This window comes from Cibotium barometz, chromosome 18 (genome assembly GCF_041138505.1).
Source record: "Cibotium barometz isolate CiBa-2024 chromosome 18, ASM4113850v1, whole genome shotgun sequence".
In the NCBI taxonomy this organism is placed as follows: Eukaryota; Viridiplantae; Streptophyta; class Polypodiopsida; order Cyatheales; family Cibotiaceae; genus Cibotium; species Cibotium barometz.
Genome location: NC_141063.1, coordinates 20,676,627 through 20,693,746, shown reverse-complemented (window position 1 = coordinate 20,693,746; position 17,120 = coordinate 20,676,627). Strand labels below are relative to the sequence as shown.

General features: G+C 39.1%; 1 protein-coding gene across 7 annotated transcripts; it reads left to right on the top strand.

The window, feature by feature from the left end:
• Positions 1-2,273: 2,273 nt before the first annotated feature.
• LOC147629056 (uncharacterized) lies at positions 2,274-5,338 on the top strand. Of its 7 annotated transcripts, XM_086812284.1 has the most exons (6): positions 2,391-3,134; positions 3,231-3,975; positions 4,087-4,254; positions 4,336-4,401; positions 4,549-4,617; positions 4,835-5,338. In XM_086812284.1, the coding sequence occupies exons 1-6, from the start codon at positions 2,740-2,742 to the stop codon at positions 4,901-4,903; spliced, it is 1,512 nt and encodes a 503-aa protein (XP_086668410.1). In that variant the 5' UTR covers positions 2,391-2,739; the 3' UTR covers positions 4,904-5,338. The 7 variants fall into 7 exon arrangements, with proteins under 7 accessions (XP_086668407.1, XP_086668411.1, XP_086668412.1 ...); XM_086812281.1 differs by having other exon boundaries at positions 2,274-3,924; XM_086812285.1 differs by having other exon boundaries at positions 2,365-3,924; positions 4,771-5,338.
• Positions 5,339-17,120: the final 11,782 nt, after the last annotated feature.

The window sequence follows — 17,120 nt, the reverse complement described above, 5'->3', positions numbered from 1 at the left end:
GTAGCCTCATCCCCATCCCCTTATCTTATCCTCTAGTGGATTAAAAATTCAACATGGTTAGTTGAGGCTTCTCTAATTGGAATTGAGCAGGATTCCAATAATTATGTGGAATTTTCAATAAGCAAGGCTAAATCAAGAGGAATTGATCTCATTAGTATATTCCCTAGTATAATAAAGAGGAAGTGGTCTCACTAGCATTATTTACTCAAAAGTGAAAATGCATTAATTGATGCTCAAAAAATGGGCATTAATTAATGGAAACCAAGGTCAAATCTTAGCCTCTTAAGACTTTTCCAAAAGGCTGGCAAATTTGGCTCCTCCCTTAGCCACACACACACCTCGAGCCCACACCTATGACCTTAGGGAAAAGTCCTACGTTGATGTAGCACCCACCTCTAGAATCCCCATCTCTCTAGTTGCTTGACATGTATATGCCTTCCCTCCAAGCCGTAGAAAGAGAAAGTGGTTCTCTTCTTTGATATACGAGAGCGAAGAGAAGAGACAAGTGTAGAGAAGAAAAACGAAAGCTTCTCTCTGGCAACATGTGTTCCCTTCCTTTGCATCTACATAGACTGATAAGGATCAAAGAGAGAAAGAAAGAAAGTTATATACGGCTTCAAAAGACCCAGTGGGTCTATGAGACTAAAAGTGATAAAATATTGTCCTCCATGTAATCTCATCATGGTACAAAAGAAAACAAAGACTAGAGCTATGAGCGTGTAATCTCATCATGGTACAAAAGAAAACAAAGACTAGAGCTATGAGCGTGGAATGTCAAATCCGAGCCATATGATACAAAGTGGGACCATCATCATCGTACAACCTACGGAGAGAGAGAGAGAGAGAGAGAGAGAGAGAGAGAGAGAGAGAGAGAGAGAGAGAGAGAGAGAGAGAGAGAGAGATTGCAACCCCTATTCCTTTTGTAGAGAAAGAGAAAGGGACTCTCTTTGAGCTGCCCGTCCTCCTTGGAGTGTGAGAGAGAGAGGGCTTTCCCCAGTAGAGCATCACCCTATTCTCCTTAACTTTGTAGGACAAGACATATGGAGAGAGAGAGCCATAGAGAGAAAGGTTGAGTCCCTTTGGTGTCGTAGCCCTACTTTGAGGGAGGGGATAAACTTGTTGTGCAAAAGGACGCTTTGCATGCATATGATTTAAACAACTGCCCACAATACTAAAAAAGCAAGATTGTAATAGATCTCTTACTAAAGTGAGCAAGTGAAGGCTGCATTACTTTAGTGCTTGGAAAAAACCAACCTTTAGTGTATTTTGCATCGATTGAAATTCAAAAAAAGTGGCAAAAATTCGACCTCATCTTGAAGAAAACAGACTTAAATTTTGTTGTTTTTAGTTATCAAATCGGCGAATCAAAAATATTTGATTAAGGAAACTCGACCATACTCCAACCTTGTCCTTTTTCTCATTGGGATAGGGGGGAAAATTTCGCATCATATTTCGAGTTATATTCAAGGGGAGATTTCAAGCTATATTCAAGGGAGAAAAACAACGTTGTGGGTGCTATTATTTATTGTTGTTGAAAATGGCGGAATAGAGAAATGTAGATAAGTTGTCGACAACGTGTTAGATGGAGTCCCTAGGTTATAGGTTTGAATCTCCCCTATGTAGGGCGATGGCACTTGTATATGTCGGCGGGGCGATAACATTAACCTGGGGTCGAATCTCCCCTGTGCAAGCGATGGCACTTGTATATGTGGGCGATAACGTGTGTACAAACTGTATTCTGTACTTTCAAGCCAAGATCCCTAAGAAGACATGCAGATAAACGTGAAGGGGCACGTGGGGGAATGACTAAAATATATAGGGGTTTGCCAACGTTACAACGTTAGGCCAGCATCCATTGAGAATTTGAGTCTCGACGCCACGTAGGAACGAACGTACGGAATGGCACCCACGTGGAGCCAAGTCAACCAAGTGGAAACTGCGAAAAGCGAAAGGGGTGGTGGGACCCATAGGGTATTTTATTTGATTTAACCATTTTATAATTTTATTTCGTGTATTTAATTTGATTGGACACAGTCAAAAGGGCGTGTGCATGCCAAATTTAGCGCGCCGCGAAATTTGGCGGAGGGCCGCCCATACTTGCCACGCTGGCAGCTTGGATACGTTGCTGAGGTGGCGCGACGCCTACGTGGGAAAATGGTCCGGAGTTGTTGCAAAAGAGAATTTTAGAAATATTTTTATCAACGTGAACACTTTTTGTTTTATTGAAGTGAAAATGAAAAAATAAAGATATTTATATAACGGCACCGCTGACCGCTTCTGCTAACGAAGGACTGACGAGGACAGTACTGGCATGCTGCCATAATTTTTGCCCATAAAAAGAATCCAGCAGCTAAATCCTGAATTGACAATTTATTCCTCTCCCGGTCGCGCTGCCGTCAACTCTAGCGGTTTCATGGCGATAGCCGGTCGCTGGAGAGCCGCCAAACGCCCGGCCAAATTGGAGACACTCGCTGAGTACCGAGATCGGATCACCTCCCCTTCCGCTGGCTCCTATCCCGCTATGTTCCCCGCTAGTCCGGCGGAGATCTGTGGCGAACTGCACTCTGTAATGATGTGTAATCCCTAGCACCAGCTCTTCTCCGCTAACTGGTCGCCAAATCTAGAGGCGAAACGTGCATTCGAGGCTTTGTGAGCTTTCGCCGTGGCTGAAACATCGATGGCTTTCTTGCTGTAGCGGTGCTGGCTTTGGCTTTGCTGGCTACTGATCTTCGGTTTTTGATGGCGCAATCTGGGTCTTCTGAGGTTCCACATGGCGGCTTTAGTAGTGGGTTTTGTAGTAGTAGCCAAGGAATGGCCCATTTACCTGCTAATGGGCTAGGGTTTGATGCCAGACCTCATCTTCAGCGTTTTGCACAGAGCTCCGCCATGCCGGACGAAGCAGCCTTTCAAATGCAGCAGCAGCAGACGGTACGGCAGTTCTACCTGCATCAGCAGCAGCAGGCAGGGTCGCAGAATGGCAGCAGCGCAGCCGCCATGCCAGCAGACACCCGGAGAGTCAGCGATGACACGGGCATGGTGCCCGGGCCTCCCAAAGATGATCAACACTTGGGGCAAGCACTGCGGAGTTTTGTGCATGAAAACATTCGTGGGGTCTCCACCCCTAGCCTCATGAGGTACCACTCTGCACCTAGTTCTATGCTTGCTAGCATTGTTGGAATGGGGGGTACCTTCTTAAACCAAGATGCTGAGCTTGGCCGGTTTTTCCCAAGTGATGTCTCACAGTTAGAGTCAAAGGGGGCTTTCCACTCCATTGATAGAGCTCACCCCCTCAGTAATGGAGACGAGGGACCAGCCGGGGGTGTTGTGGTTGCTGGAGCCAACAACGATTCGGACCGCAACGGCAGGCTCATCTCTCCTCATTCCCGCTTTAAGCCCGCCAGAGCCAATGGCAGCCTGATCCCGGGGGAGCTCCTTCCTGGAATGGGTATGGATGTTAAAGGTGAACGCGTGGAAAACTCGAACTCCTGCTTCTCTACACCTGTCATACATCCAGCATCTGATTGTATTATAGAGAACGTCAGAGCAGCCCCAGGGTTGGCTTCCAGTTTTTCTGTAAGGACCTCCTTAATGCCAAGCAACATACCTTCAGAGAATGGCAATGAGCTTGTCCACGGGGCGCATGTAACCAAAAACGGTCTCTTGCGGCACAGTAGTTCTCCTGCAGGTTTTCTCTCACAGCTGAATGATGATAATGAAAGGCTCATGATGCCTTCCTCATCAGGTAATTCTTCAGAGGAAGGCAGCTTTGAGAGACGAGGAGGGCCGCCTTTTTTTGGAAACTATGCCTGGGATGAAGCTGGTAATGTGATGGCAGGATCCGCAAATGCATCATACGCTGCCAGGAAGAGGGTCAGAGACTCAGAAGAAAAGTATTATGCAGGCTCTACGCTGATGGAATCCCAGGCAAGCAAAATCCTTGATGTTTCTTCCGGCATTGGCACATTTTCCCTTATGGTAGTACAGCACCTTATTTTTAGGGTAATGCATTAGGTCTACTCATTGTTTGTGCGTTTTCCATGCATCTGTTTTCATGGTGGATGAGTAGTTTTGTCTGGTGTGTGGCAGAAAGGCGATGCCCTTGAGCATGGTGCTTTACTAAACCACTTTGGGCTGCCCACAGCTACCAGCCCCGAGAATGTGTACTTTACAGACAAGTTGTCACCTGATTCTGTACCCTGCCGTACCAGAGCAAAGCGCGGTTGCGCTACTCATCCACGGAGTATTGCTGAGCGGGTTTGCTTTCTTCCCCTCATCACAAGTTTTGTCCATCCTCGGGTAGTTTCTCAATGTGTGCATGCATGCGAAATCATACAGGTTCGAAGGACTAAGATCAGTGAGCGTATGAAGCGATTGCAGGAGCTTGTACCTAACATGGACAAGGTTAATATAGTTCATAATAGGTGCATTGTCCTTCAAGGGATCAAGGCCTTATTTTATCAATAAGCCTAGAGACAAGTTTTATGATTGCCTTTCAGCATATTGCAGGCTTTAGTTTTACTGATTATCCCCATTTATGGCTATCTACAGCAAACTAATACTGCAGAGATGCTTGATGAGGCTGTGGAATATGTGAAGTATCTACAACGCCAGGTTCAGGTATCATGTAGATGCCTTTATTCCAGTCTCAGTTTAAAAATGATAAGAAAGGGAGGTTGTCGTTGAGTCACAAGTGTGAGTGTGAGAGAGAGTGTGTGTGTTTGTGCGTGCGCATGTGTTCATGTACATGCGTGCTTGTTTGTTTGTGTGTAGAGTTTTTGATTCTCTTCCTCTGTGCGGTGTTCAATGTTATGCTCTCTACCTCTTGGTGGCACAGGAGTTAACAGAGAGTCGATCAAAGTGTGAATGCTCTTGCAGCAGACATAAAGAAACCTCATCACAGTAGTTTCCAAGGTGCATCTCAGGAAATATTTGTGCATACTACTACACATGGAGCTCTTGGGAAAACCCTGTATTTTCCAACTGTAGAAACAACTATAACAAACGTGTCCCCATAGGGTCACAGCCTACTAGTTTGTGAAATCAGTGGCAGGCTGTTGATGTATGGATTCAAGCTATGATGCTATATATCCAATGAGCATCTAGCTTGATATCCCTCCACAAGACTAGGTGAATGGCTGCTTGATAACAGTGATGTATGTGTAAAGGCTGTGTAGTTGCGGGTACTTTGCTAGGTCGAATACCACACTCCCCATAGTTGTACTTGGCTTTTTCTTTGACGATACACAAAAAGGCCTGTTGCCCTCGGGCACAGTTGCATCAGTTGTAATGGTGATAGATTTTGCAGAAATGCATTATGAGTTGTAAGCTTACATGGCAAGTCTGAGTATGTCTTCTCTTTCCTTGTGCTCATCATTGCTCATGAGAAAACCTACTGTAAATGATCATAGCAGTTCTTCTGCTTCACCGGCTTTCCGGGCTGCAAGGTGGTCACTGCCCTTGGTGTGTTCATTGGCATTACATTGGTGTGTTCATTGGCATTACATTTAACTGAGGCCTTGCTTGAACCTGCCAAAGCTAGACACTAACTCAGTCCATTAAACACATCTAGTCATGACAAATGCTCCTCGGTCCATTAAACACATCTAGTCAGGGCAAATGCTAATTAAACACATCTAGTGATGGCAAATGTAAGGAGACCATTCCAAGGCACTCACATTAGGCATAGGAAGCCTTGGCATCCTTGCATTGCAGAGTCCTCTTGTGGAAGCCATTTTGCACCAAATATATTCATCCTTTTTATGGCAAATGACCCCAATGGACGGTTGCCTGTCCAGTTCTCTACCCGTCCCATTGTGTTCATAAAAAGAAAGCCTTAGACTTGCTAAACGCAGTTGCCTGCCCCCAGGGCAGGTGAGAACACTCTGCAGCCACCCTAAGGCTCCCTTTTCAGAACTATCTCTTCTGATTTAAGCTCATAAGGATGACAAAAGTCTTCAGTCCAGCATATCATATCAAATGACATAGCTCGTTACTCATGTAAAATGGACTTAAAATTGTCTCCTATAGGAGAGAACATTCTGCACCTTAGCCAGGTAGCAAGTCTTGTTAGTTTTAAGGTAGCTAGCATCAATCTTAATGACGTGTTGTTGGATGGTACTCTTCAAACAAATCACATAAGCATGCATAATAAAACCCCCCCAAATATTTTTTGGAATGGTAAAAGATTATGGCAGCATATACCAAGTGGAGTGGTAATCTTAGTGAACTTTGTTTGAGTGACTCTCCATGGGTAAGTACCTTAATTAGGATACATTTTTTGCTTAAGCATGTTATACAATACAAGGCTTTATGGTAGTAAGATGAATCAAACTTCAAACACACTATACTTGAAATACCAACAATGAAGGGAAGAGGTTTATCTCATCCCCAAAGAGCATCATAACACTGAGACGACACATGCTTCTACATTAGTAATATTTGTAGTACTTCTTCACATGTAGAGAACTTTGATAAAAACAACCAAAAAGTGAAGCTAAAGTAACAAGCTTAAGCATGATTTGGTATCTTGTTGGGGGATTCTCTCTGTATCCACTACAACTCCTTAGCTACAAGCTCATTCAATGCTTGCTGAGTGTGTCAACATAATCTACATTAGATCCATCCTCATTGATTTTTGTAGTTAGTGCAACAACCTATAGGGTGGAGATGAGTCCAATGGACTCCATAACATCGGTGAAAAGAAAGAAGCCATGGAAGGAAGTTCTGGGAAGGTGGTAGTATCCTTGTGCAAAAAGGAAGTTATGGGAAGATGGTAGTATCCTTGTGCAAAAGAGCAAAAAGAACGAGGAAATGAATGACCAAGTGAAGTGAAAGAGAGTGCAAGTAGATGAGCTCTGAAAGGAGGCTTAGAAGAGGGACTCCTTAACATCGGTGAAAAGAAAGAAGCCATGGAGGGATTGGAAGGAAACTGCTGCATTACAAAAGCAATGGAGGGAGAGCTGCCAATCAAAGTTGGAAGGCTTTTCTAAACAAGTTGAAGGATTGAAAAGGGAGTTTTGGCTTGATCTATAATGCATGGAAAGGAAACCCCATATAATGTAGCTAGAGCTATGGCAGAAAGCAAAGAGAAAAGTAAGAGAAAAGCAAATGCTTCTTGGTGGTGTAATCAAAGGAATAAAAAAACTCTAGCATTGGAGGAGTTTCAATGTCTTGCAAGGAATTTTAAAAAAACCATTTAGAGCTTCTTGAAGCAAGATCACTCTTAAGGATGAGCATAAAGGCATAGAGCTAAGTACATCAAAAGCAGGTGTGGCACTAGTGGGAAAAAAAAGATCTAATGATCATTATTCAAGGTCTCGAGACTGAGTGAGCATACACACCTACAAAATCTTCTAGTCTGTCTTTTTTTAAATCACAAATGTTACAATATATTTACAAATTTATATAATTGGGAATCCCTTTATACAAGGTTATAAAAATGGTTTTTTCTTGGATAAGCACTGCGAGAGCCGTGTTATCCGAGGGCATCTATGTTGTCAAAATCACTCGGGACTTGCACCCAGCCTAACCTCGGGACATTTACTTCACCACAATGGACGCCCAATCCCAAGTGGCTATGTCCATCTGTTGGTCATGGTGGGGCTTAAACCCGGGACGTGCACCCAGCCTAACCTTGGGACATTTACTTCACCACAATGGACGCCCAACCCCAAGTGGCTATGTCCATCTGTTACTCATGGTGGGGCTTGAACCCGGGACTTGCACCCAACCTAACCATGGGACATTTATGTCACCACAATGGATGCCCAACCCCAAGTAGCTATGTCCATCTGTTGGTCATGGTGGGGCTTCCAAGGACAAGGTTATAAAAACGTTGTCTTACATATCCATCCATCTCTTCGAGGCACGTACCAGGTCAATACGCACGTAACGAAGAGTCGATATGCACGTGTCAATTGATAGCAGGTCGCACCCATGCGGGACACACACGCAGGTCGTTACCCATGTATGTAATTTATTATGGCACCAAAATGTTTTTTTTGTATTTCTATTAAATAAATTCAGTCAAATTTTCGAGAATTAGAGGTTTTATTTTAGTATGTAGTGATTAAGGATTGAAAAAGTCAATGAAATGATGACAGTTCATATCCTCTCTATTTAAGGCAATGAAATGATGACCCCCCATGTGTAGTGATTAATGCTTGAAAAAGTCTATGAAATGATGACCGTTCATATCCTCTCTATTTAAGGCAATGAAATGATGACCGTTCATATCCTCTCTATTTAAGGCAATGAAATGATGATCCCCCCATCTGCTTTCTATTTGGATGCATTCACCTATATCCTTTATATAGTTGGTATAGGGCTACTAAAGGGGTGGTCCATAATCTTTGCGGGTTCAGATTTTGAATTTTGCACTGCCTTTGTATGAGATTTGTGTCCTTCAACCTTTGAGATATAGAAATCTTGAATAAAGTTATGGTTGGATCTTTAAAAATCTTCCTTAGATAAGTTATGGTTCCAACTCTTAAAATTTTCTTGAGAGTTAAAATCCCAATCATTAAATATCGGATAGATTAAACCCAAATGCTTTATAGAACCAAGCGAACATGGATTTCCATATATGAATGGACCAAAAACAAGACTCGAAACATTGACTCATGTTCTCTATGTGAATGCTACATATGGGCTGATCACACTATTCTAGCATTCATCAGTGGGAAGAGTTGAGACATTTATCCTTCATTAATCATCATGAGAAGGGCAAAGGTAATTTTCAAATTCTTCTGAATGTATTTTTCCACCATTTCCTTAGTTGATCTAGGGACGAGCTACAGGTTTGATACATCTGTCCACAATCACATAATGCAACATATAATAATTTAGTGGATCCACTCAGGATGGAAATCTTCCTTTTGTCTTGTGCTCATCTCCATTCTTGGGGGAGGATTTATGCTTTCCAATTTATAGTTAATGAGGTTCTGGGAAGAGCAGAAGTGCATCCATGGTTTTGTCAAAGGCACGGTTGAGCCACAATGGGACTTTTCTTTGTGCGTGAAAGGAACCCTCACGCTTCCAAATTTTCCAAGGCTAGCCATTGATGCCCTACATGGCACCTTTCTAATTGCTTAAAAGGTCATGGGCAAAAGGGCAGCCCTTGATTTTATAGGGAATATGAGACATAAATATATCTCACCACTAAGTGATGTATCATTGGCCCTTGTATTGTGAGGCTACATCCTCTATCAACACATTAAGCATTAGAGAACATGGTTGATTTTGGCAAAGAAAGTTGAGAGACAAAAAATCCTCATCTACCACAAGGTTTATCCCAAACCACTACATTAGGTACAAGAATTTTATTTATAACAAAAGTTTTATGATTGGCCTACTTACATATTATTCTTTAGTGGAACCCTCAAGGTTGATCAAATTCATGAGTAGATTCGATAGGGCAAGTTGTGTGGTAGCTAGCAATCTTAATATCTATTGAAGATGGTCTTGATTTTTAGATTGTTTTTACAAGTTGACAAACTTTTATGAGGACAAGGACTTGGTAAAAACAAGGTCAAGGCATTTTTATGGACAATCCTAGATTACAAATGTTGTGTAAGCTAGTGCAGGCAACTCTGAATTTTTTGGACCTTACCAGGGCTAAGCATGCTGGACGTTGCGGCTACAGCTAAGTTTCTTTATGATAATATCATTACTCGCTTGGTTTTCCTTATGAAATCTAAAGTCATCAAACCATGCCCCCCCTTTACATGTGTAATAGCAAAAAGAAAAGAATAGTTTGTATTGGGAAAGCAAAATGTTTGTAGAATCGTTTGTATTGGGAAAGCCAAAAAGTAGCTCTACTGGTGATAGCAAAAAGAAAAGAACAATAGAATATTCACATGGATGAAAGAAAAGTTTGCATGGAGCAAAGAAAAGTATGGGGAAAGCAAAAAGATTACATTGCCTAAAAAATAGCTCTTGCTATAGCTAAAAAGTGAGAAAAGTATACAAAAGGATGTACAAAAGGATGGCACTAAAAACTTACATAGGGAAAGTTTACATGGGGAAATTCAAAATTCGCACTACTTGAGCTATAAATAGTGTATAGCTGGTTTAATCAGACGACTTACTTCCGACGTCACTTGCATTGTGTGACATAGAGGTAACATTACTAATGATGAGCTTAGCAGTACCTCTTAGGTTTACAACTCCCTGATTGACTAATGATAAGCTTAGCAATACCTGTTAGGTTTACAATTCCTTGAATTGACAACATAAGAGGTGTAGAGATTCGCACCTAGAGAGCATGAGTCAAGAGAGATATTAGAGCAACAATATACAAGAGGATGAATTCTATCCATTTTGACATACAAACCCTTATCTTGGTCTCAGTACTCTAATTAATTAACACAATACTATGCCAATGGTTTGAAAAATTACTACAATTTTACAATTCTTATACAAGTTTGAGAAACCTATAGAGGAAACTTTCAAGAATTATAAAAAATTATAGAATATTGATCCCAGAAGATGTGTTCTTCTTTGAACTTGCAGTGACAAGAAAGATTAATGAAGACTAAGATGGTTTTTTAGTTCCAACTCTGTGGCACCAGAAAACCAACAAACTCTTCATTAATCTTTCTTGTCACACTCTTCAGTAAGATGGTTTTTTGGTTCCAACTCTGTGGCACCAGAAAACCAACACACTCTTCGTCTCTTTAATCCATTTTTCCCACCCTAATCTATATTGATCAGGAACATCTATCACCATTAATGTGACAACGTAGGGGAAAGAGAGAGATACCCTTAAAGAAAGGAGGGAAACTAGAGATTCATACTTATGGAAGTTGATAGTATTTCAAAACACTAAGAAAAAATACGATTATTAAAAATAAACCTTGCAATCATAGAATGCTCATAGAATTGCTCAATCGACCAAAAATTCAAAATACTAAGCTAGATTATATAAAATACCAAGAATACTAAGTTGATAGCTAGAGAATGAGGGAAACTAGGAATTCATATGAAGTTGTTAGTATTAAAACACTAAGAAATAACATAATTATCGAAAATAAACCTGTAATCAAAGAATACTCATAGAATTGCTCAATCTATCAAAAATTCAAAATACTAAGCTAGATTATATAAATTGTTCAAATTTAGACATTTAAGATAGTTAAAATGTCAGTAGCATTAGAAATTAAATTATAATATTAGTAAAATGTGGTCCCAAAAAGAGTCTACATGAGAGAGAGAGAGAGAGAGAGAGAGAGTCAATATTTTAACATTGCTTTTTACTACTCTACCTGCAGAGAGAAAGCTCTAGTAAAATGTGATCCCAAAGAGTCTGAGTGAGATAGAGAGAGAGAGAGAGAGAGAGAGAGAGAGAGAGAGAGAGAGAGAGAATATTTAACATTATTTTTTACCTCTCTCTTACTTATCGAGATAAAGCTCTTAGACGGCCCTTTTTTGGTGTAAATTTTTCCTAATGATATGAACTACCCTCCACCAAGGTACATACATTGAATCTATGCTTAGTTAGAAAGCTCGGTTGATTGTTCATCACTTTGATACCTATAGTTAAGGTAAATTTTAGAACTTTAAAGATAACCTTTATCTATGGATTCTCTAGGCCTTGGTGAAGTGCAGCGAGACACAATACATGATATAGTGAAATTTTGAGGAAATTATAAGGGATTACATCTTGCACATGAAAACTCTAAACTCACATTTTGAGGGCTAGGAAAAACTCAAGACGCTTGCAACACATATGAAGCGATGTTTTTTCCTCATGGGATTAAACAACCTCATCATGAAACTCTGTCTATACTATAATCATTGTAAAATTTTGGGTCATGGCATATCACAATATGCAACAATTGTACAAATGTCATGTCAAATCCAAGAAACCTCATACAAAGATCAAGTTTCGTTGTCCCAAATAGAAACAATCCAAGGGGTTAAATAAAATTGCTAAGGAGGCAAATTGCCTTACTTACAGTACTTCAACACCTGTAGCACTTGGCACCTTATAAATCCTATGTGAATGATGTGCCATCGAGATCACATGTTCATAGACTACCTGGGGAGAGTTTCTTTATTGCAAGATACGTCATAATACTAGACACTCAATATCTTAAGTGTGCAAAATGGATAGTTATGTCCATGGTCCCATTAAATGTGTTCACCTGGTTACAAGCCAAGGTGCAAGCAAAAAACCAAAAAGTCTACAAAAGAAATGACTCTACACAATGGATGGAGGAAAATATCTTAAAATGAAAACCCAAAAACAATACATAAAGAACTAAAGATACACAAGGTGATGAGGTTAAGGCACCTCCCATGACAAGGGAAAGAGGCATGTAGAAGACCCAGTTCCGAAAGAGGTAAAGAAGAGACATGTAGAAGACCCAACTCCAAAAGAGGTAAAGCAAATGCACAATGCTGAAGCATCCACCTCAAAATTGCCCATAAAACCCACATGTGCAACACTTGTTACAAGTGTTCAAAATCAACTTTTTCTCATTGCATGGGCAAAGAGGGAAAATTTCAAAAAATTTGATGAGACCTTACTTTGGGCTTCAAATTTGATGAGACCTTACTTTAGGCTTCAAATTTAAAACTTAAATGCCATCGTCTATTTAGGTCAACATTTATTTTTCAAGAAATGCAAAGACTTTTGGTGTTCCTTTATCTATTCCTTTGGGCCCCTGAAAGAAAAGTTAGACCCCTAAAGAAATGTTAGAAATCAAAAAAGAAGATGCAAGAATAGTTCAAAATACTATGTGATTGATTTTGCAAGCTTTGTAAAACTAAGATGAACTACTTGTAGACTTTAAAGTGTGTACAAATATAGCTATGAAATAGCATCTTATTTTGAGCACCTTTCTAAAAGAGGGAAAGATTTATAGTACATAAAAAAATCCCAAGACTTTAAAGTGTGTACAAATATAGCTATGAAATAGTATCTTATTTTGAGCACCTTTCTAAAAGAGGGAAAGATTTATAGTACATAAAAAAATCCCAAGATCTTCATCAAACAATAACATGAAGTTGTCAAACTTCATTGACAACTTCATGTGTACAATTGCATTTAACAATGTCAATATAATTACAATTGTATGATAGGAATTTGACCCAAATGTTAACTTACAACTATTTAGCTTACATCAATAATGATCTATCTTATTTATATGTTACATAATAAAAATTGATGTTATGTGAGTTGTCAAAAGTGGCCAGTAACGTTTAATTATAATTCTTGTAACTATTGCTATAAGTAGTCACGTGAATGAATTGATACCACAATGTTAATAACAATGCAAAGGGTTCCTTTTTAGTAGGCAACATTTTTTATGATGCCTTGTGCTTACACAAGAGTCTATATAGCTACTAGGATATCTCTATGTTCTCATGAAATTATTTCCCTCTACCTTTGTAATCTTGTTCACATGTTAATATAGTATGTAAAATTAATGTGTAGTAGCTAATCAACTTATTTTGAGAAGGTTTTGAAATATGGACCATTTTTCATGTGTATTGTTGGTGTTTAATGAACAACAAAAAAATCATGTAAGAATCAAAGAATTCAATTACAAAACTACACGATGATTGAAGAATCCTCCTAAAGAGATCTTTAATAATAAGGCATTTGAAAAGTAGTTATTAAGCTACATGAGCTCTCTCCATGCATAATATTTGCACGCACGTACACACACACACACACACACACACACACACACACACACACACACACAAACATCCCACTATAAAACATGTGGAAATGCTATGGAACTATTCCCACATTCTAAATTACACATAGAAGATGATAAAAGCAATGCATAACCAAAAGCAACTAGCACAAAGTTTGATGTTAAGAACAATTCAAATCACCTTTGCAAAAATTGATCATAGGAGGTCAAATGAAATTTGTAAAGAGAGGTTCAATAGCCCTATTTATATTAACCATGAAAGATGAAACTTGGGATCTTTATTATTGTATTGAGAAGCCAATCCTAGAGTAAGACTTCACCTCTCATGATATAGCTTGTATAATAGTCTATATGAATGTGGCATTAGAGAAGAGAAAATGCCCTTCAAAGATGGTTATATAAGGTCAATAAGGTTTTTACAAGTTCTCTCTCTCTTCCTTATTCTTTGATTAAAGCATTTACACATGCCATGCTACCCTAGCATGAGAGAGTCACAAGAGAGTAAGGGAAGGGTAGGTGGGGTTTGGAAAGAAAGGGAAGGGTAAGTGGGTAGCTAGGTGGGAGTGAGGTGCACTTGAATGTGATGGGTTGCCAAGCAATTGTTGTATCTGTATGCGTTTAAGTTGTAAGTGTTGATAGATTATAGACTAGATAAGTATTTATTAATCATTTAAACTCTCTCTCTCTCTCTCTCTCTCTCTCTCTCTCTCTCTCTCTCTCTCTCTCTCTCTCTCAAATTAGTAAAAGTGCAATTAGTACCTTTGTATTTATATTATAACCCCCTATAATCTTAATGAAGATTCGTTTCTTTTATCTCTTAGAATTCTACTCTCCAAACTCTTCCAAATTTGCTTAACTCGTTCAAATGCATCAAATGTGCAAATGTTAATTGAGACTTCGCCTAAAAAATGAATCACCCATGCATGTTGCTACTAATGGGCCAATAATAAAGGAATGGAGGCATGCCATGCATCACCATGTGGCATAGCTCCAGTAGTATACAATACATTTAAGTAGCAAAAAAGCTTCATTTAACATACCATATAATATTTGCTTTTCTTCAAGCTATCTACATAGAATTATATTAGTAAATCCTAATAAGCTATAAACTAGCCAATAGCCTATATACCCTATTAATACTACCTACCCTTACAAATATACTCCTTTTTATGCTCAAGCAATTACACATGAAAAATGCAAAACATATCTTAAAATTTGAAGTCCTATATCTCTTAACATTCAACTCCCCAAACTCTTGCAAAATTTCTCCAGACTCATTCAAATGCACCAAACATGCACATGCAAATGATGATTGTTACTTCAATTGAAAAATTAACCACCCATCTCTCGATATGTTAGCGTGTTACTAGTTATGGGCCAATAATAAAGAAATTCAAGCATGATAAAAATCACCATTTGGCATTTTCTATTTTCTCATACATTGTGTGTGTGTGTGTGTGTGTGTGTGTGTGTGTGTGTGTGTGTGTGCCTGCTCGCATGCATGTTCGTGTACATGTATGTGTGTGTGTGTGTTTATCTGCATGCACGCATGCATGTTCGTGTGCATGTATGTGTATGTACATATACATGTACATGTGTGCGTGCGTGCATGTGTGTGTATGGAGAGACATACATACATAGAGAGAGAGGGAGATACCAACACACACACACAGATAGATAGATAGATAGAGAGAGAGAGAGAGAGAGAGAGAGAATACACAATTAATTCTTCAAATATAAGTGGATTATGTACTTTTGAAACTTTAAGTAGATTATAAATGTAAGTAGATTATCTACTTTTTGGAACTTTAAATAGATTATAAATGTAAGTGGATTAAATACTTTTTGGTACTTTAATTAGATTATAATGCAAACACCTAGTGCAGGTTTTCCACGGATCTATTCATGTGTTATAGGAGGCAAACCACCTATTGGTGATCTATCTTGTTCGATTTTGGTTATCTCCTCACCTGTCAAGAGCTCCCACATGAAAGGAAGGGTCTCCTTAGTACATGAGGGGGCCTCCTTAGTACACAAGGGGGTCTCCTTAGTACACAAGGGGGCCTCATGTTGATGTTTCTTTAATAAGAAATATTTATTTTTAAGTAAGTTATATTAAATTTATAACTTTCATTTTTTACAATTTTTTTAATTAACTTGTTTTTAGTAAACATGTACAATTTCTCTTGATTTTCAATGAAGCAAAAAAGGTAGCCTTACTTGTTGAGAGTGAAGATAAAGGTAGTAACACACACGTGTGTAACAAGTAAGGAGAGAGAGAAGCACAAAACTCAAAGTAGATTGATGAGCATGAGTGGAGTACAAGTGAAGTGACATGATAAGGTCACTTATAGACTCACTCATAAGAGTGTATACAGACACTTGGGGAAAAAAACCTCCTAAGGAGGGAAAACATGCCTCGGCCCATTATTAGCCTATGTCCACACATCACTACCATATAAATGGCTACGTTTAATAGGTTAAATTTCTTTTAGACATGCTCTTTACCTACCATTTTGAAATTTTTATCAAATCAATGGATAAGTTGAGAATACCCTTTGACTCTTCATCTTCCTCTACGAACCTTTATGAGATAATCTTACAAGTTGCAACCCTTCCCTGTATTCGTTTACCAACTTATCCCTAACAGACCACAATTTATTTTGGCCATTGTCTCCTCCCTTATTCATGCAACAAGGTTTGGACTATGAGCCCATTGTTTACTATGTGACTTCCCACATTTCAAGTCGTCAAATAACTAAGAAAAGTGTGTATAAATAAAAAAAAGGTCATTTTATTGTGCCCCATTTGCCTTCAGACCTGACTGTGTGTTGAGGAGTTTTATGCAAGCAAGGTGGGAAAGGGTAAGCTAACCTCATGCCTTCTTTTTGCTGAAAAATTTACCCTAGATTAACATCATGATTAAGGTTGATTAGGCTATATTAGTGGCTAAAGCATCTCAATCAACAAAAAGGAGTCAATAGCATAGGCCTATTTTAACATGAAGCTAAGGGAGCTCTACACTTAATTGTGTTCAATTTAAACTTAAATTATAGATTTGAGTAGATTAAAAAAAGTATGATTAAGGAACTTGATTAGTGATTAGCAACAAGCATTCATCACACTTTTATTCACTTAAGAAATGAGCAGTATCCAAAGATACTCTTCGATCCTAGTCGATGTCTACACACCCACTTCTTTAACACCATGATTTATTAAGAACCTCACTTTTGGTCCATTGTTTTGTTTCATGAAAGTTTATGGCCACACATTATTGTTTACACAAATTAGAAGTGCCAAGATAACTTAGTTTCCAATGATAAAAGATGACTTAAGCTTCCATTGTAGATTCTTCTCAATCAATGGTAGGTTCATTTAGAGTGGGCTTTAAAGTGGCCAGACAATACCCTTCTTCTTTGAGTACACCTTTAATTTTGCTAACCTGAGAGA